Here is a 21,365-nt window from a genome sequence, read left to right as displayed (position 1 = left end):
ATCATGGCACCCTGGACAAAGACACTGCGTGCCAATTTTCAGTAGACTAACGGTTGGGTGCGCTTATTGCTATTTTCATGATTTTTTTCACTGTTATAGCGCCACCAAGTCGCCAATTGTCAAGATTTTTTTCATGTCAACTCAGATTGAGCTTATGAACACGTGTCCCAAGTTTAGCGAAAATATCTATTTCCGCTTACAAGTTAAAACCATTTTATAGCGCCACCAAGTGGCCAATTGTCGTGATTTTTTTCACGTGACCTCAGAATGAGCTCATGAACATGTGTCCCAAGTTTTGTGAAAATATCTCTTTCCGTTTACAAGTTATAACCGTTTTATAGTGCCACCTAGTGGCCAATTGTTGCGATTTTTTTGACGTGACCTCAGAATGAGCTCAGGAAGATGTATCCCAAGTTTAGCAAAAAAAATTCTTTCCGTTCACAATTTATAACCGTTTTAGTAAAAGTGGCCCTGGTCCCATCAAATATTTAGGTTCCCCTTATCGACCGTTAATTGAAATTTTGAATTTTTTGGATAATTATTGATTGTCAGACTCCAGAGAATATTCTTGCAGTAGTTTGGTTCCGATCGGGCCAAAAACCTAGGAGAAGTTTGCAAAAATAGGTTTTTGAAAAAAATGCAATTTACTCGAAATTGGCGCATGAAGGGCGAGCAAATCGGATATGGCCATTTTGTCCGCCTTGAGCCAAGGATTCCAACGATATAAGACACTTGATCCTGGGACCAACGGTCTAAGAGTTATGAGCAATTTTGAACTTTTGGTTGCTGTAGCGCCACCTATGGGCCAATCGGAGTCATATTTTGATAACCTCTCCTTGATTTTTGTACTACCATCTGGCAAAGTTTCAAGGTTCCAGCTCTTACGGTTTGGGCTGCACGATGCGTTTTACGGCGGAAGAAAAATAATAAAAATCCTTACAATTACAATAGGGTTTCAGCACTTCGTGCTTGAACCTCTAATAAGAATGAAGGCTTTTTGCCAGTTATAGCGCCACCTATGCTCCGATCTGCATGAAACTTGGCATGCTTCTTCACCATGTTAGGACACATATGCTCATCAATTTTGGTGAAGTTCTGAGTTTTCCTGTAGGATTTATAGGCTTTTGAGTGTATTTTGCCAGGCCCCTTTTCCTAAATGACCCTTTTACAGCCACCCAAATGGCAAAGTTCAACTTTTTTTTGATAATTATTGTTCTAGAGAGTCCAGAGAACTGTCCTAGACTGGTTTGGTTCCGATCGGGCGAAAAACCAGGGACTAGTTCGCAAAAGTAGGTTTTGGACAAAATTCGACATAGCAGAAAATTTTCCCTGCCTACGTCCAAATCGGAGATAGCCATTTTGTCCGCCTTGAGCCAAGGATTCCAACGATATAATACACTTGATCCTGGGACCAACGGTCTAAGAGTTATGAGCAATTTTGAACTTTTGGTTGCTGTAGCGCCACCTATGGGCCAATCGGGGTCATATTTTGATAACCTCTCCTCGATTTTTGTACTACCATCTGGCAAAGTTTCAAGGTTCCAGCTCTTACGGTTTGGGCTGCACGATGCGTTTTACGGCGGAAGAAAAATAATAAAAATCCTTACAATTACAATAGGGTTTCAGCACTTCGTGCTTGAACCCCTAATAAGAATGAAGGCTTTTTGCCAGTTATAGCGCCACCTATGCTCCGATCTGCATGAAACTTGGCATGCTTCTTCACCATGTTAGGACACATATGCTCATCAATTTTGGTGAAGTTCTGAGTTTTCCTGTAGGATTTATAGGCTTTTGAGTGTATTTTGCCAGGCCCCTTTTCCTAAATGACCCTGTTACAGCCACCCAAATGGCAAAGTTCAACTTTTTTTTGATAATTATTGTTCTAGAGAGTCCAGAGAACTGTCCTAGACTGGTTTGGTTCCGATCGGGCGAAAAACCAGGGACTAGTTCGCAAAAGTAGGTTTTGGACAAAATTCGACATAGCAGAAAATTTTCCCTGCCTATGTCCAAATCGGAGATAGGCATTTTGTCCGCCTTGAGCCAAGGATTCCAACGATATAAGACACTTGATCCTGGGACCAACGGTCTAAGAGTTATGAGCAATTTTGAACTTTTGGTTGCTGTAGCGCCACCTATGGGCCAATCGGGGTCATATTTTGATAACCTCTCCTCGATTTTTGTACTACCATCTGGCAAAGTTTCAAGGTTCCAGCTCTTACGGTTTGGGCTGCACGATGCGTTTTATGGCGGAAGAAAAATAATAAAAATCCTTACAATTACAATAGGGTTTCAGCACTTCGTGCTTGAACCCCTAATAAGAATGAAGGCTTTTTGCCAGTTATAGCGCCACCTATGCTCCGATCTGCATGAAACTTGGCATGCTTCTTCACCATGTTAGGACACATATGCTCATCAATTTTGGTGAAGTTCTGAGTTTTCCTGTAGGATTTATAGGCTTTTGAGTGTATTTTGCCAGGCCCCTTTTCCTAAATGACCCTGTTACAGCCACCCAAATGGCAAAGTTCAACTTTTTTTTGATAATTATTGTTCTAGAGAGTCCAGAGAACTGTCCTAGACTGGTTTGGTTCCGATCGGGCGAAAAACCAGGGACTAGTTCGCAAAAGTAGGTTTTGGACAAAATTCGACATAGCAGAAAATTTTCCCTGCCTACGTCCAAATCGGAGATAGCCATTTTGTCCGCCTTGAGCCAAGGATTCCAACGATATAAGACACTTGATCCTGGGACCAACGGTCTAAGAGTTATGAGCAATTTTGAACTTTTGGTTGCTGTAGCGCCACCTATGGGCCAATCGGGGTCATATTTTGATAACCTCTCCTCGATTTTTGTACTACCATCTGGCAAAGTTTCAAGGTTCCAGCTCTTACGGTTTGGGCTGCACGATGCGTTTTACGGCGGAAGAAAAATAATAAAAATCCTTACAATTACAATAGGGTTTCAGCACTTCGTGCTTGAACCTCTAATAAGAATGAAGGCTTTTTGCCAGTTATAGCGCCACCTATGCTCCGATCTGCATGAAACTTGGCATGCTTCTTCACCATGTTAGGACACATATGCTCATCAATTTTGGTGAAGTTCTGAGTTTTCCTGTAGGATTTATAGGCTTTTGAGTGTATTTTGCCAGGCCCCTTTTCCTAAATGACCCTTTTACAGCCACCCAAATGGCAAAGTTCAACTTTTTTTTGATAATTATTGTTCTAGAGAGTCCAGAGAACTGTCCTAGACTGGTTTGGTTCCGATCGGGCGAAAAACCAGGGACTAGTTCGCAAAAGTAGGTTTTGGACAAAATTCGACATAGCAGAAAATTTTCCCTGCCTACGTCCAAATCGGAGATAGCCATTTTGTCCGCCTTGAGCCAAGGATTCCAACGATATAATACACTTGATCCTGGGACCAACGGTCTAAGAGTTATGAGCAATTTTGAACTTTTGGTTGCTGTAGCGCCACCTATGGGCCAATCGGGGTCATATTTTGATAACCTCTCCTCGATTTTTGTACTACCATCTGGCAAAGTTTCAAGGTTCCAGCTCTTACGGTTTGGGCTGCACGATGCGTTTTACGGCGGAAGAAAAATAATAAAAATCCTTACAATTACAATAGGGTTTCAGCACTTCGTGCTTGAACCCCTAATAAGAATGAAGGCTTTTTGCCAGTTATAGCGCCACCTATGCTCCGATCTGCATGAAACTTGGCATGCTTCTTCACCATGTTAGGACACATATGCTCATCAATTTTGGTGAAGTTCTGAGTTTTCCTGTAGGATTTATAGGCTTTTGAGTGTATTTTGCCAGGCCCCTTTTCCTAATTGACCCTGTTACAGCCACCCAAATGGCAAAGTTCAACTTTTTTTTGATAATTATTGTTCTAGAGAGTCCAGAGAACTGTCCTAGACTGGTTTGGTTCCGATCGGGCGAAAAACCAGGGACTAGTTCGCAAAAGTAGGTTTTGGACAAAATTCGACATAGCAGAAACTTTTCCCTGCCTACGTCCAAATCGGAGATAGCCATTTTGTCCGCCTTGAGCCAAGGATTCCAACGATATAAGACACTTGATCCTGGGACCAACGGTCTAAGAGTTATGAGCAATTTTGAACTTTTGGTTGCTGTAGCGCCACCTATGGGCCAATCGGGGTCATATTTTGATAACCTCTCCTCGATTTTTGTACTACCATCTGGCAAAGTTTCAAGGTTCCAGCTCTTACGGTTTGGGCTGCACGATGCGTTTTACGGCGGAAGAAAAATAATAAAAATCCTTACAATTACAATAGGGTTTCAGCACTTCGTGCTTGAACCCCTAATAAGAATGAAGGCTTTTTGCCAGTTATAGCGCCACCTATGCTCCGATCTGCATGAAACTTGGCATGCTTCTTCACCATGTTAGGACACATATGCTCATCAATTTTGGTGAAGTTCTGAGTTTTCCTGTAGGATTTATAGGCTTTTGAGTGTATTTTGCCAGGCCCCTTTTCCTAAATGACCCTGTTACAGCCACCCAAATGGCAAAGTTCAACTTTTTTTTGATAATTATTGTTCTAGAGAGTCCAGAGAACTGTCCTAGACTGGTTTGGTTCCGATCGGGCGAAAAACCAGGGACTAGTTCGCAAAAGTAGGTTTTGGACAAAATTCGACATAGCAGAAACTTTTCCCTGCCTACGTCCAAATCGGAGATAGCCATTTTGTCCGCCTTGAGCCAAGGATTCCAACGATATAAGACACTTGATCCTGGGACCAACGGTCTAAGAGTTATGAGCAATTTTGAACTTTTGGTTGCTGTAGCGCCACCTATGGGCCAATCGGGGTCATATTTTGATAACCTCTCCTCGATTTTTGTACTACCATCTGGCAAAGTTTCAAGGTTCCAGCTCTTACGGTTTGGGCTGCACGATGCGTTTTACGGCGGAAGAAAAATAATAAAAATCCTTACAATTACAATAGGGTTTCAGCACTTCGTGCTTGAACCTCTAATAAGAATGAAGGCTTTTTGCCAGTTATAGCGCCACCTATGCTCCGATCTGCATGAAACTTGGCATGCTTCTTCACCATGTTAGGACACATATGCTCATCAATTTTGGTGAAGTTCTGAGTTTTCCTGTAGGATTTATAGGCTTTTGAGTGTATTTTGCCAGGCCCCTTTTCCTAAATGACCCTTTTACAGCCACCCAAATGGCAAAGTTCAACTTTTTTTTGATAATTATTGTTCTAGAGAGTCCAGAGAACTGTCCTAGACTGGTTTGGTTCCGATCGGGCGAAAAACCAGGGACTAGTTCGCAAAAGTAGGTTTTGGACAAAATTCGACATAGCAGAAAATTTTCCCTGCCTACGTCCAAATCGGAGATAGCCATTTTGTCCGCCTTGAGCCAAGGATTCCAACGATATAATACACTTGATCCTGGGACCAACGGTCTAAGAGTTATGAGCAATTTTGAACTTTTGGTTGCTGTAGCGCCACCTATGGGCCAATCGGGGTCATATTTTGATAACCTCTCCTCGATTTTTGTACTACCATCTGGCAAAGTTTCAAGGTTCCAGCTCTTACGGTTTGGGCTGCACGATGCGTTTTACGGCGGAAGAAAAATAATAAAAATCCTTACAATTACAATAGGGTTTCAGCACTTCGTGCTTGAACCCCTAATAAGAATGAAGGCTTTTTGCCAGTTATAGCGCCACCTATGCTCCGATCTGCATGAAACTTGGCATGCTTCTTCACCATGTTAGGACACATATGCTCATCAATTTTGGTGAAGTTCTGAGTTTTCCTGTAGGATTTATAGGCTTTTGAGTGTATTTTGCCAGGCCCCTTTTCCTAATTGACCCTGTTACAGCCACCCAAATGGCAAAGTTCAACTTTTTTTGATAATTATTGTTCTAGAGAGTCCAGAGAACTGTCCTAGACTGGTTTGGTTCCGATCGGGCGAAAAACCAGGGACTAGTTCGCAAAAGTAGGTTTTGGACAAAATTCGACATAGCAGAAACTTTTCCCTGCCTACGTCCAAATCGGAGATAGCCATTTTGTCCGCCTTGAGCCAAGGATTCCAACGATATAAGACACTTGATCCTGGGACCAACGGTCTAAGAGTTATGAGCAATTTTGAACTTTTGGTTGCTGTAGCGCCACCTATGGGCCAATCGGGGTCATATTTTGATAACCTCTCCTCGATTTTTGTACTACCATCTGGCAAAGTTTCAAGGTTCCAGCTCTTACGGTTTGGGCTGCACGATGCGTTTTACGGCGGAAGAAAAATAATAAAAATCCTTACAATTACAATAGGGTTTCAGCACTTCGTGCTTGAACCCCTAATAAGAATGAAGGCTTTTTGCCAGTTATAGCGCCACCTATGCTCCGATCTGCATGAAACTTGGCATGCTTCTTCACCATGTTAGGACACATATGCTCATCAATTTTGGTGAAGTTCTGAGTTTTCCTGTAGGATTTATAGGCTTTTGAGTGTATTTTGCCAGGCCCCTTTTCCTAAATGACCCTGTTACAGCCACCCAAATGGCAAAGTTCAACTTTTTTTTGATAATTATTGTTCTAGAGAGTCCAGAGAACTGTCCTAGACTGGTTTGGTTCCGATCGGGCGAAAAACCAGGGACTAGTTCGCAAAAGTAGGTTTTGGACAAAATTCGACATAGCAGAAAATTTTCCCTGCCTACGTCCAAATCGGAGATAGCCATTTTGTCCGCCTTGAGCCAAGGATTCCAACGATATAAGACACTTGATCCTGGGACCAACGGTCTAAGAGTTATGAGCAATTTTGAACTTTTGGTTGCTGTAGCGCCACCTATGGGCCAATCGGGGTCATATTTTGATAACCTCTCCTCGATTTTTGTACTACCATCTGGCAAAGTTTCAAGGTTCCAGCTCTTACGGTTTGGGCTGCACGATGCGTTTTACGGCGGAAGAAAAATAATAAAAATCCTTACAATTACAATAGGGTTTCAGCACTTCGTGCTTGAACCCCTAATAAAAATCAGCACAATTACAATAGGGTTTCAGCACTTCGTGCTTGAACCCCTAAAAATCCTTACAATTACAATAGGGTTTCAGCACTTCGTGCTTGAACCCCTAAAAATCAGTACAATTACAATAGGGTTTCAGCACTTCGTGCTTGAACCCCTAATAAAATAATTATTATTTCTCACCAACAGCTATAAGTTTGTATAAATAATTTATTTGTTCCAAGGAAAATAGTTGTACACAGCTGTAAATTATCAAGTTTTTTATTTATTATGGTTTTATATATTTGCATAGGCTACTGTTGGGTACCACATTTCCAAGTAAATACCACACTTTTTTAGGGTTACTTTAACTTATTTATTGAAACTGTTATGTTTCAATAAATAAGATAAACCCCCAAACCAACCCACCGGCCCACCTCAACTTTTCGATTTGATAATGCGGCCCTTGAATGAAACTAATTGAATTAGCCCTGTCTTACGGGCTTGGAACGACATGAGGGTGAGTCATTAATGACATAATTTTCATTTTTGGGTGAACTAACCCTTTAAGGATGTTGAATTGAACACATGCGTTAAGACATTGACGTTGACAGTCCTAATATGTTATGATGTATATAATATGACATAAAATATGAAAAGTAATGTTTCCACTGTAATATGATGAATGTTAAAATATGTTTAGACTAGTGTATACTGTAAAATTAGCAAATATCTTCTCAAATATAGATGTTTAAAATGTACTAAACAATAAAAAATTGTTTTCTATAGTTGTTCTTGTAATCAGAATGCTCACAGTTTGCTCTTTTTACAGTACATCAAAGACTTCTTTTTTTTCCATGTGAGGAAGGTACTCGCATGCATTCCTGAAGAAACAATGTTGGACATCAGACTGTTTTAAAGAATTTTAAGAATAAAATAAAGTTAGAGCTTCATTTAAAGATAATATTAGACAGTTTGCTGTAGTGAAACCATTGGTGCAGAGATGAGTATGTGTATTTTGCAAAATGTTTGCAACTGCTTTTCATCAATTATTAGAAGCACTGCAATTAATAAATGATCTTTTGTTACATAGGAACTTGTAAACAGACATTCAGAGATTTTATTTTAAAATGCAAAGCATTGAAAATCAAAAAGTGTAAATAAAGCCCAGTAAAAATAATTCAGTACTTACATTTTTACAAATGTATGTAGTGTGTCCCATTGAGTAATCAAAAGCCCTACACACACTTGCAGTCTTCACACCCGCTTGAACACTGGCAAAATACAGGAAATACGACATGTAAGTAGACAAGTGGTCTAGTGCAAAGGTTGCAAGTATGAGTATTGGGACAGTTCCATAAATGCATAATCACATCCTGCCATGTCAATCAGGGGTGACAGGATCCTAATGACCCGTCAATCTACAGGGAGTGACAGGGGTCATAAATAAAGAGACATAAATCATCAATTTGACACATGGTATATAATGAGGAGTTCTGTTTATATGATTTTTTTTTTTTTTTTTGCCACAACTGTATGTTCAGTATGATATTATATGGAATTGTATTAATATCATGCTTTTCCTCTCATACGTTCTTTCAGATTTTCGGCATGTGTTTCACCTGCTGCCTGTACAGGAGTTTAAAAGCAGAGCCATACTGAAGAGACACAGCTCAACTACAGCATTAATCAATGAACATCATCCTCCATGCCATTTTTGTTTCACAAATTTTAAAGGTGAAGTATGTAGTTTCTGCGACACTATAGTGGCACCTAATGGAAATGCACCTTTCGTGTGTCGTGCCTCCCCCAACTCAAACATCACAAATACATCTCTTATGGGTGCTCATGAAGGTCTCATGGGTGCTCATGACCTGCTCTCAACAGGTAAAAGTAAGCTATTTTCAATAAAAGTACAAATTAGGAATACTTTTAGCTGTGTTGCTATGTGTCATAAGTAAGCAATTGAGTGTTTAGAGTGAACGCAAGCGTCACGCTTATAATAAACCCATCCAACATAGCTGCAATAGGCGCATTTTTTTGACATGACGCACCATGACTGTTTGTGGAGGTCTGCATTGGACACATGAAAGTAAACATAAACTGGTGCATTTGTGTTTTTGAACGGGTGCATGATAATCCTGTATGGTACTGAAGCGTCCATTGTTGGGTTTTATATCTCAGCACTCCGTTCGCTTTGACGTGTTCATGACCTGTTTAATCTTTGAACGTCTAAATGCAGCACATTTTTGCTTGCACTTCATTTTCCATGTCAAGCGCAAGTCATGGTCCCACACTGGCTTAACCCCCTCTTGCTCCGCCTGCTACTGTAGACACTCCACTCTCAAAATAGGTTGAGATGGAAAGATGGATCTGAGCAGACTGCTCTCAATGTTTTAATTTAATGTTTTGAGGCTCAATATTTACATTTTTGGGGGAGATAAACCCATGGATGGCATACTAATAGTAGTCAATGAACCATAAACTGGATTAGGAGAATGTGTTTTAACATAAAAAATCTTACATACTTCACCTTTAAACAGAAAGGAAACAACTGAGGGATCTGCAGACCATCTCAGATTCAGATCATTAAATCATTTCCAACTACACACTGGCACAGACACATATCCAGTAATAAATATACAGTTTATGATTTTATGATCATTCACACATTTAATGTACTACTGAGCTAGAAAGTTCATTTAAATCCTTTATCTAAATGCCTTTATTATTCTTATTGATTCAAGGGATTTTAATAACTTAAATTTTGGACTGTATTTTATATATGAAACCTTATATGTACTTGTTTTTCTTTGTATGTGTGATCTCCCAGATCCTCAATCAAAATATTAAATCTCTGCCACAGAACCTTTTGTTCTTTATTCCATTTAATGCTGCTATGTTATTTATGCAAATATAAATTTCAAAATACATGGAAGTATAAACAACAAAGGTCTCTGATTTAAGAAAAAGTGTGTATATATATATATATATATATATATATATATATATATATATATATATATATATATATATATATATATATATATTAGTACACTTCTTTTATCTTTTGCATATTTGAACCTTTTATAGCAGTGACTGTATGATTTTGAGATCCATCTTTTCACACTGAGGGACTCGTACGCAAGTATTACAAAAGGTTCAAACATTCACTGATGCTCCAGAAGCAAATGCGATGCATTAAGGGTTATACATTTTTTTTATTTGAAGATCAAGGTAAATTGTACTTAATTTGTTGTAACGAGGTTAGTTGTTGTGGGAAGAAGGAGCTAGGTGGGAACCGGCATACATTTAAAGACTTTAGTTTTGTGTTTATTTATATATTAAAGGCGGCAACCCCTCACGGACGACTGCCGCACACACATAAACGAAACATAATGTGAAAGTCCAGGCCTGGTCCTCTCGTCCTTCAATGTCGTCGCTCCTCCTTTTATGCTTCCAAAGCTCCTCCGTCAGAGATACGAGACCTGTGCGGCGCGCAGGTGTCGCTCATCAATAATCACTCCACCGGCCTCGCACATTTCTCTCACGGCCCTCTTCCTCGTCCTGCTTGCCACATTTGTCTTTTGACAGACATGTAAGTATCTTCTGTAGCTACCGAAGGGCGGTACTAAATGAAAAAATACGATATTTAAACAAAATAAGAAAAATGTTGTGTTTGCTTCTGGAGGAATATATATATATATATATATATATATATATATATATATATATAGTAACATTACATGTGAAATGTTCTAAATGCAATATTTACTGTTTAAAAAAATAAAAATACAAACATATTCTACTGCAGTCATCCAAATACTGTTTATATATATATATATATATATATATTTCATTTAAAGCATTTGAAAAATTTTACAAAACGTACAACATATTACAACACGTAATATTAAACCATCCTTGTTATGCTAGTTAAGACAAAAAAAAAAAAATCCAGAACCAGTAATAAATAGTAAATATAATGTTAGTGCATCCAAGCTTTTACTGAAATCAGTGATCCCCTTCAAGATATATATATATATATATATATATAGATATTATTTTACAGTGTAAGCTCGCGCTAAATCGGCCCAAAGTCCGGCGTCCGACCAGCGCGGAAGGTCTTGGCCGCGTTACTGTCCTTTTCTCGAGGCAAAGTATTTTGTGATTAAATGCAATATATTAATCATATATTTTTACTCGTTAATTCATCTGACTCCATAAATGAAAGGTTTTAATAATATCTGTGCCTCACTAAAAGTGAGCGAATGTTTGACTATTCCTTTTAACCATTAAATGAACAATGTCAAGATCAGTTAGAATAGTCACATGTAACAATTTATTATGTCAGGTAAATGTATCATGCCAATTTCATAATCAATTCAAAGATAATTGATACAAAACATCAAATGCTCTGGAATAGAAAGAAGATGCAAACCCAACTTTAAGAAATACGTGAGGCTAAGAGATCTCTCTCTCAGCCTCACGGGCCAATCTGAAGTACAGAAAAGGCCACGATCTCCCTGCTGCATTTCATTAAATAGTCGGACCTCTTTCACATGGAAACGTGCTAACAAAATAAATTTGCATTCAGAGGTAGCACCTCTGGGTGTAGGGAGACCATTTGTCTAGAGGCCAACCCCTCCTTGTGTGCTAGTTATCCATAAACCTTCAAAAACCGTATTACCTTTTGTTTCACTTATTTGGAAATAGGACATTTGTACCAGTCGCACTGTGACATTTTAAATGATACCAAACATGAAAATACTCTGTGATAATCATTCACATTAAACTATACATTTTCTTGGGTGATCTTCAGGTGATCATCTGAGCATGAGAGAGAGGGGGTGAGGGGAGAGGGAAAGAGATGTAGATTCGGATGACTCGGAGGTGAGACTTTCGTTTTGATGGTGCATGAGGGCCAGTTCAAATGGTAATCTCCAGAGAGGTCCTTTTGTCCTCTCAGGGTCTGGTCACCCCCCGAAACAGACTGTCTGGAATTTCCTAATTTATCAATTCTTACAACAGTAAAGTACTTGCAGAAATGGTTACAGCTATAGTTTTACAATATAAAAATGTTAGAATACAAATCTATTGTTGGATGTTGGATGTCTATTAACATCTCTAGTATATGTAGTATATAATGTATAGACATGTCAAACAGATTTTTCACTAGATGGAGAGAAAAAAGAAATGGGGGACCTGCATGCATTTTCGGTCAACGTTTGCCCTGCCATCTCTGACGGTTCGGTCTCCCCCGTTATGGCTGGAGTCACCTCAGGGACATTACATATGTTGTACTGCCCGACAATTCGCCCAGTCCATATGTGTATTCTCCACTCCCCCTTTGCATCTTCAAAAACAGAAAACTTTTAATTCTAGCCCAACTTAAGGCATCTTTGCCATAAATTACATACGTTTTCAATACAAACATAATTTTTTTGTTGTTGTCTTTTGCCCATACTCAGATTAAGTCTCTGTCGCACTGGCAGTTCAGCCAAGCACACACCAAATTCAGATAAGCAAACCTGTTTCAGCCAAATCACAAGCTTATCTTTTGAACCCAAAACATCAGCTCTTAGTTCTTTTCATAGTCAACAACAAGCTTTTTGTTTAATCAAATGCCTTTCTCATATATTTTACATTTTAGCAACTGTTAATCCTGTAACACTGCTTCTGCTTATTTTATCTTAAAGAAAGAATAATATTTATTCTAGTTCTTAATAACGTTTCAAATTTCATCTCAATTTTAGTTCTTGAAGTCCTTGAAGGGTGCACGCTCAAATTTATTCCAACCTCATCAATAAGAACACTGGAAATTCTAAACAGCTTTTTTCTACAGTAAACAATCTCCTGAAGCCGAAATCATCTTCATCCACTGAAACCACAGTGGAGCGATGCAACAGCTTCATTGACTTTTTTAGATCTAAAGTCAATAACATCCGCTCTTCAATATATGGCTCTCCATCACTGTCTCCATCGTCCTCCAACCCCCTGTCCAGTGGTTTGACAATCCTTCCGTACTTTACAGAGGTTCAGCAGAGCCATGTTGAGGAAACCATCAATAAAATGAAGCCGTCCGCCTGCACCTTGGATCCTATCCCGACTGTTTTGCTCAAGTCACTCATTCCCAGTGTCAGCCCAATCACCACTGAGTTTATTAATCTCTCACTAAAAACAGGCGTTGTCCCTCCTGCCCTTAAAGCTGCTGTCATTCGTCCGATACTTAAGAAACCAACCCTAGACCCAGAGATCCTGGGAAATTACAGGCCAATGTCCAACCTCACCTTTCTGTCAAAGGTTCTAGAGAAGGAAGTCGCCATTCAGCTTCACAACCATCTAGAACACAATAACCTATATGAGGTATTTCAATCAGGCTTTCGTTTGGCCCACAGCACTGAAACAGCTCTGCTAAGGGTGACAAATTACCTTCTCATGGCAGCTGATTCAGGATCACCATCGCTGCTCATTCTACTCGACCTAACAGCCGCATTCGACACAGTGGACCATACCATCCTTCGGAACCGCCTTCACAATACAGTTGGACTATCGGGAACAGCACTGCAGTGGTTTCAGTCCTACCTTTCTGGCAGGACTGAACGAGTTATATTAGGAGATTGTGAGTCCAGGCTGCTCCCTGTTACATGTGGTGTTCCGCAGGGGTCGGTTCTCGGCCCTATCCTATTTATTCTATACCTGCTTCCCCTCGGTTTTGTCATCAGCAGACATGGACTATCCTTCCACTGTTATGCGGACGATTTGCAACTTTATATTAAAACTGTTCCAAGCCCCTCCACAACCTTGTCGCGACTCAACACATGTCTTCTGGAGATAAAGGAATGGATGAAAAGCAACTTCCTCCAGCCAAACTCCAGTAAAACTGAGGCACTACTTGTTGGAACCCCGCACCAGATCCACTCCTCTCCCGTATCTCAGTTCATCTTGGACGACCAAGCCATCACTTTCTCCTCCTCAGTTACAAACCTAGGGGTTAGGTTTGACCCGCAGCTGACCTTCAATGAACACCATCCATCCATCCATCCATCTTCTACCGCTTATCCGGGGCCGGGTCGCGGGGGCAGCAGTCTAAGCAGGGATGCCCAGACTTCCCTCTCCCTAGACACTTCCTCCAGCTCTTCCGGGGGGACACCGAGGCGTTCCCAGGCCAGCCGGGAGACATAGTCTCTCCAGCGTGTCCTAGGTCTTCCCCGGGGTCTCCTCCCGGTGGGACATGCCCGGAACGCCTTCCCGGGAAGGCGTCCAGGAGGCATCCGGAAAAGATGCCCGAGCCACCTCAACTGACCCCTCTCGATGTGGAGGAGCAGCGGCTCTACTCTGAGCTCCTCCCGAGTGACCGAGCTTCTCACCCTATCTCTAAGGGATCGCCCAGCCACCCTACGGAGAAAGCTCATTTCGGCCGCTTGTATCCGGGATCTTGTCCTTTCGGTCATGACCCACAGCTCATGACCATAGGTGAGAGTAGGAACGTAGATTGACCGGTAAATCGAGAGCTTCGCCTTGCGGCTCAGCTCCTTCTTCACCACGACAGACCGGTACAGGGACTGCATTACTGCAGAAGCTGCACCGATCCGCCTGTCAATCTCCCGTTCCATCCTTCCCTCACTCGTGAACAAGACCCCAAGATACTTGAACTCCTCCACTTGAGGCAGGAGCTCTCCACCAACCTGAAGCAGGCAAACCACCCTTTTCCGACTGAGAACCATGGCCTCGGATTTGGAGGTGCTGATTCTCATCCCAGCCGCTTCACACTCGGCTGCAAACCGTCCCAGTGCATGCTGGAGGTCCTGGTTTGATGAGGCCAACACGACAACAACATCCGCAAAGAGCAGAGATGAAATCGTGTGGTCCCCAAACCTGACCCCCTCCGGCCCCTGGCTGCGCCTAGAAATTCTGTCCATAAAAATTATGAACAGAACCGGCGACAAAGGGCAGCCCTGCCGGAGTCCAACACGCACCGGGAACAAGTCTGACTTACTGCTGGCAATACGAACCAAGCTCCTGCTCCGGTCGTACAGGGACCGGATAGCCCTTAGCAAAGGGCCCCGGACCCCATACTCCCAGAGCACCCTCCACAAGATGCCGCGAGGGACACAGTCGAATGCCTTCTCCAAATCCACAAAGCACATGTGGATTGGTTGGGCAAACTCCCATGAGCCCTCCAGCACCCTGTAGAGGGTATAGAGCTGGTCCAGTGTTCCACGACCGGGACGAAAACCACACTGTTCCTCCTGAATCCGAGGTTCTACTATCGGCCGGATTCTCCTCTCCAGTACCCTGGCATAGACTTTCCCAGGGAGGCTGAGAAGTGTGATCCCCCTATAGTTGGAGCACACCCTCCGATCCCCCTTCTTGAAAAGAGGGACCACCACCCTGGTCTGCCAGTCCAAAGGCACTGTCCCCGACCGCCACGCGATGCTGCAGAGGCGTGTCAGCCAAGACAGCCCCACAACATCCAGAGACTTGAGGTACTCAGGGCGGATCTCATCCACCCCCGGTGCCTTGCCACCGAGGAGTTTCTTGACTACCTCGGTGACTTCAGCTTGGGTGATGGACGAGTCCGCCTCCGAGCCCTCAGCCTCTGCTTCCTCAATGGCAAGGTAACGTTATCTGTCAATGGAAGACGTGACGGCGGGATTGAGGAAATCCTCGAAGTATTCCTTCCACCGTCCGATGACATCCCCAGTCGAGGTCAACAGCTGCCCACCTCCACTGTAAACAGCGTTGGTAGGGCACTGCTTCCCCCTCCTGAGGCGCCGGACGGTTTGCCAGAATCTCTTCGAGGCCGACTGATAGTCCTTCTCCATGGCCTCACCGAACTCCTCCCAGGCCCGAGTTTTTGCCTCCACAACCACCCGGGCTGCAGTCCGCTTGGCCCGTCGGTACCCATCAGCTGCCTCAGGAGTCCCACAAGCCAACCAGGCCCGATAGGACTCCTTCTTCAGCTTGACGGCATCCCTTACTTCCGGTGTCCACCACCGGGTTCGGGGATTGCCGCCTCGACAGGCACCGGAGACCTTACGGCCACAGCTCCGAGTGGCCGCGTTGACAATGGAGGTGGAGAACATGGTCCACTCGGACTCAATATCTCCAGACTCCCTCGGGATCTGGTCGAAGCTCTGCCGGAGGTGGGAGTTGAAGATCTCTCTGACAGGAGATTCGGCCAAACGTTCCCAACAGACCCTCACAGTACGTTTGGGTCTGCCGAGTCTGTCCAGCTTCCTCCCCCGCCATCGGATCCAACTCACCACCAGGTGGTGATCAGTTGACAGCTCCGCCCCTCTCTTCACCCGAGTGTCCAAGACATACGGCCGGAGGTCGGATGAAACGACCACAAAGTCGATCATCGACCTCCGGCCTAGGGTGTCCTGGTGCCATGTGCACTGATGGACACCCTTATGCTTGAACATGGTGTTCGTTATGGACAAGCTGTAACTAGCACAGAAGTCCAATAACAGAACACCACTCGGGTTCAGATCAGGGGGGCCGTTCCTCCCAATCACGCCCCTCCAGGTGTCACTGTCGCTGCCCACGTGGGCGTTGAAGTCCCCCAGTAGAACGACGGAGTCCCCAGTCGGAGCACTTTCCAGCACCCCTCCCAGAGACTCCAAGAAGGCCGGGTACTCTGCACTGCCGTTCGGCCCGTAGGCACAAACGACAGTGAGAGACCTATCCCCGACCCGAAGGCGCAGGGAAGCGACCCTCTCGTTCACCGGGGTGAACTCCAACACATGGCGGCTGAGCTGGGGGGCTATAAGCAAACCCACACCAGCCCGCCGCCTCTCACCATGGGCAACTCCAGAGTGGTGAAGAGTCCATCCTCTCTCAAGGAGTGTGGTTCCAGAGCCCAAGCCGTGCGTAGAGGTGATCCCAACTATCTCTAGTCGGAATCTCTGAACCTCACGCACAACCTCAGGCTCCTTCCCCGCCAGAGAGGTGACGTTCCATGTCCCTAGAGCTAGATTCCGCGTCCAGGGATCGGGTTGTCTAGGCCCCTGCCTTCGACTGCCGCCCAATCCACTTAGCACCGGCCCCTTACGGTCCCTCCTGCAGGTGGTGGGTCCACGGGAGGGTCAATGAACACATTAAATATATTTGCAAAACCTCCTTCCACCATCTTCGAAATATCTCCAAACTACGTCCTCTTTTAACTCTTCCGGATGCAGAGAAACTTGTTCATGCTTTTATTTCCACCAGGTTGGATTATTGCAACGGACTCTTCATTGGGATTTCTGCCAGAAACATGCAGAAGCTACAATACATCCAAAATAGCGCTGCCAGAGTCCTCATGAGAGTCCGAAAATATGATCACATAACTCCCATCTTACACTCACTCCACTGGCTCCCTGTTTCATTCCAGATCGACTTCAAAATTCTGCTGTACACACACAAATGTATCACTGGACATGCACCACCTTATCTACAAGAACTCATCACCTTGAAATCCTCCCCCCGCACTCTCAGATCATCAGGCCACCTACTTCTTCAGGTCCCGACCACCAGACTTCGTACTATGGGGGACGCAGCTGCACCGCGCGCGGCTTTGGAACCACCTCCCGAGTGAGCTGAGAGAAGTACAGAGCTTGGACACTTTCAAGGCAGAACTGAAGACTTTTTATTTAGAAAGGCTTTTATGTGCTGATTGTTTTATTGTTTTTATGGTTTTTAGTATTCTGTAGTTATTATTGTTGTTCTTTTGTGTAGCACTTTGAGATTCTTCGGAATGAAAAGTGCGTTATAAATAAAATCTATTATTATTATTATTATTAGTTGTCAGGTTCTCAATTACCATAATTTAATACCTAACTTCAATGTTTTCTCTAGGAGTTTATCAATCTGCTTCTATGATTCACACTAACTTTTGAGGCTGCACTCTCTGCTTGTGATACTTTTTTTATTTTTTTTTATTATTATTATAAATCACTCGTTAGATTTGTCTCTCTATATCATCTAAAACCTTATCAAAGCGTTTCATTCAAAACACAATCATCCTTTTAGTTACCGGTACTTTGCAACTCATTTAGTCTTATCTGTAATTTTACATTAACCGGTACTTTTATAATTCTTTTCTTTAAAAAATAATTTCTTAAGTCTTCAATCTTATGACCCTATTTTTATTTCCTTTTCTTTCTTAAATTAAATCTTTAATTTCATCATATTAACATTGATCTACTTTCTAACCCATATTAACACAGAATTTTCTTCAAATTTGTATCGTTTTGGCTTTTTTTTTTCTAATCACAATCAAACTTTTACAAAACATCATCTGCAAATCTCTTCAGAGCTGAGTAGAGCTGCTTACAGCATTTGCTCTCTCTTATCTCACTATTTGTATCAGGACTGTTCAGTTACTCTTCATACACTATAAAAATTTAACGTGTCATCAATTTCATCAACACTGGTTTGAAAGCTTATTCTTCTATCAAATAGTTAGTCTGAAGATTCAACTTAATATTATGATTATTCCTCAGTCCCACCTATCTCTACTGTTTCACAGAAACCACACGATTATATTACTCATATCTCAGTCCCTAAATTACACAGACAGCTATCCTAGCCGCTTGCACCTTCAACTCTTGTTACAAAAATATGCCAATCTATTCTTAAATACCCTTGTTTTCATAACATTAATAAAATAAAATGTATTCACATCATCATTTCAATCATTATTTTATCTCTAAAATATAGAATTTTCCCCATTCTGCTTGATCAAACTTTTCATACCATTTCAACTTAATTTGCCTTAACAGGCGTTCATAAATAGTTCCATGAATTCTATCTTTCCCTACATGCCAGTTCCTTCTGCATCTGTTCTCTTTTATCTGCAATCCAACAATTCACTGTTTGTAATTTCCATCAGGAAAAACATTCTATCTTTCCCTACATGCCAGTTCCTTCTGCATCGACTCTGTTCTCTTTTATCTGCTTCTTTTCCATCCAACAATTCACTGTTTGTAAATTCTATCAAATTCTATCTTCCTACAATCTTTCCCTAAATGCTAATTCTTTCTGCATTTATTTTCGTTTTCTTCTATCTTCTTTTTCAGTTCAACAAACTACTGTCTGTTCACAGTTTTACACACATGCTGAACACGACTACAACAACCCCTTTGTTAAACAATTATCCGTTTCCCAATTTCTTGCATGCATTTCTGACCGTAATTTTTTCCCATTTTACAGAAAAACCGGTGTATAACATTTTTTCAAGCTTGCTTTGAGATGACCCCATATTAGCTGATTTCTATCTCTCCTGGATTTTCCTTTGACGCGCGTCTAATAATCTGTCAAACGTCTTCAACAGATCTGATTTTGTCACCTCAAATCGGCAAGGGTAGCAAATGTGCTCTGTAATTACGGCTTACTCAAAATCTTTCCATGATTGCTTTCCAGCGCTCGATTGATTCTGGTTTCTCCTAATTAATCAGGTGTGACTCTTCCGTCCACTTTTACGAGCTAGTTTTCGGCATAAAATTGACTTGACTTCCTCAGGTTACAATCTCCCCCTCGAAAACCTTCTCTGCCCGTACCAAAGAGATAGTTCCAGCCACTATGGTTCACTCACAGTCATATCAAATTACACCACACAAAATAAAATTATTTTACTGTCTCTTACCCGAGATGCTTTTACTGCCACCGGGTTCTTTCTGATCTCAGTCGAGTCACTCCTGGCCCTGAAAGCAGTTTGGCTCTTCTCTCTCAGTATTCGAGGTAAGATCAAAGCCTGGTGCTTTGAGATGATCAATTCATCAATTCATCTGTCTCAGGACCAGAAGAGACCTCCGCGAGATCCCACTTCTGACACCAGTTGTTGTGGCAAAAACAATAATTAAACAAACAGCATCACGGCATAAGAGACATCAGGATTCAAATTGTATTAACCAGTGAGAGGATCAAAAACCTAAATTTTACTGTCTTTACTGTCCTCACACCTGTGAGGTCAAAAGTTTATTTATGGCTAGATAACCCCTCTGCCTTTTGTGAAGACAGTGGCCCTTCAGTGCCGTCTTAGTAGGGATCCCAATCGGTCAACACGTTGACTATGTCGAACGTGCCCGACTGAAAGGGAACGTCTCGGTTACGTATGTAACCCTCGTTCCCTGAAGGACGTAACGGAGACGTAGTCCCCCAGCCACTATTGCTGTACCACCGCTGACATGGGCTTGCTCGGCTCCTCAGCAAAAAACAACTGGTGCGTGCATCCACTTCCGTATTCATACCCGCGCTGCGGGGCATGTGATGCGATTCACTCACGCCAATGTCCATTGGCTCATTTTTACAATACTCGAAGATGACAGGCTCCTAGCGTGATCCCAATCAGTCGACACGTCGACCACGTCTCCTTCAGGGAACGAGTTTTACATACATAACTGAGACGGTTTGTGTAAGAAACAAATCCATAAAACTTTCACTAAAAATGATCTTCCTGCCAATGTATAACGTAGCTGTGTGACACAAATATGTTGACTTGTTCACGTTTGAAGTAGAAAGCGAGAATGAGCATCACGTGAACTGAGTCGTTTCAAACAGTATCAGAGCCCAGATCTTAAGCTCTAATTTAAAGTTAAGAATGTTTTTCTTATTTAACTGTTTCTTACATAAATCTTAATGCTGGAACGTACTCGGTTACTAACGTAACCTCGGTTCTCTCTAGAAGAGGGAACGAGTATTGCGTAAGTTGCTTACGCTACGGGTAAAGTCATCTTTTCTCGAGATATGAAGCCAAAAAATTATCCTTAATTTTGTATATATTGTCAACGCGTTGCAGCAGCTAGCAGACCTAGAGCGGGCTAACTAGTGCGCTCATTGGCTGCCCTGCGGCAACTGCAGCAGCCTACCACTGAGCCCTGCGTGATGTCGCGCCCTCACACGTCACAGCCCGCCAGAATGGGGGTGGCTTAGCGTATAAAAGGACGGGATCGGAGGCTGCTTACCTGGTTTTCATCGACTGAAGCGAGATCAGCTCGTGGCGCGAGCACAGCAGGTTACGCAATACTCGTTCCCTCTTCTAGAGAGAACCGAGGTTACGTTAGTAACTGAGTACGTTCTCTTACGAGAGGTTCTCTCGTATTGCGTAAGTTGCTTACGCTACGGGAACCCCTTGTCAACGCCGTGCGCGCCAAGCATCCACCACATAAAGTCCCAGGGAGCACACCCGGGGAACATAGATTAGTGGGAATAGACGGCCAACTAAGTGGGCCAGTACATGTACATAAGCACACAGTGTCATGTGGCAGGGAATACGGAGCGGCACAGCCGGTCCATACTGAAAAGAGAATATCAATCCTTATAGTGCAGCTCAACCAGGGGAGCTGGGATTAATGTGAGAGTAGCCTGCGCATGAACGAATCTGAACAGCACATACTCAAAAGTTAGACTGACAAAAGTCT

General features: G+C 42.6%; 1 protein-coding gene across 1 annotated transcript in view; it reads left to right on the top strand.

Annotated features, from left to right (window-relative positions):
* The window catches only part of cd151l (CD151 antigen, like), a 125,062-nt gene extending 115,237 nt beyond the window's left edge, over positions 1-9,825 (top strand). Inside the window, exon 8 of the mRNA XM_084123929.1 lies at positions 8,560-9,825. Coding sequence (XP_083980055.1) covers positions 8,560-8,619 — 60 coding nt within the window. The 3' untranslated portion in view covers positions 8,620-9,825. The remainder of the gene's footprint in view (positions 1-8,559) is intronic.
* Positions 9,826-21,365: the final 11,540 nt, after the last annotated feature.

Source organism: Abramis brama (genome assembly GCF_963993115.1).
Source record: "Abramis brama genome assembly, chromosome: 9".
Taxonomy (NCBI): domain Eukaryota; kingdom Metazoa; phylum Chordata; class Actinopteri; order Cypriniformes; family Leuciscidae; genus Abramis; species Abramis brama.
This window is presented reverse-complemented; position numbering and strand designations above follow the sequence as displayed.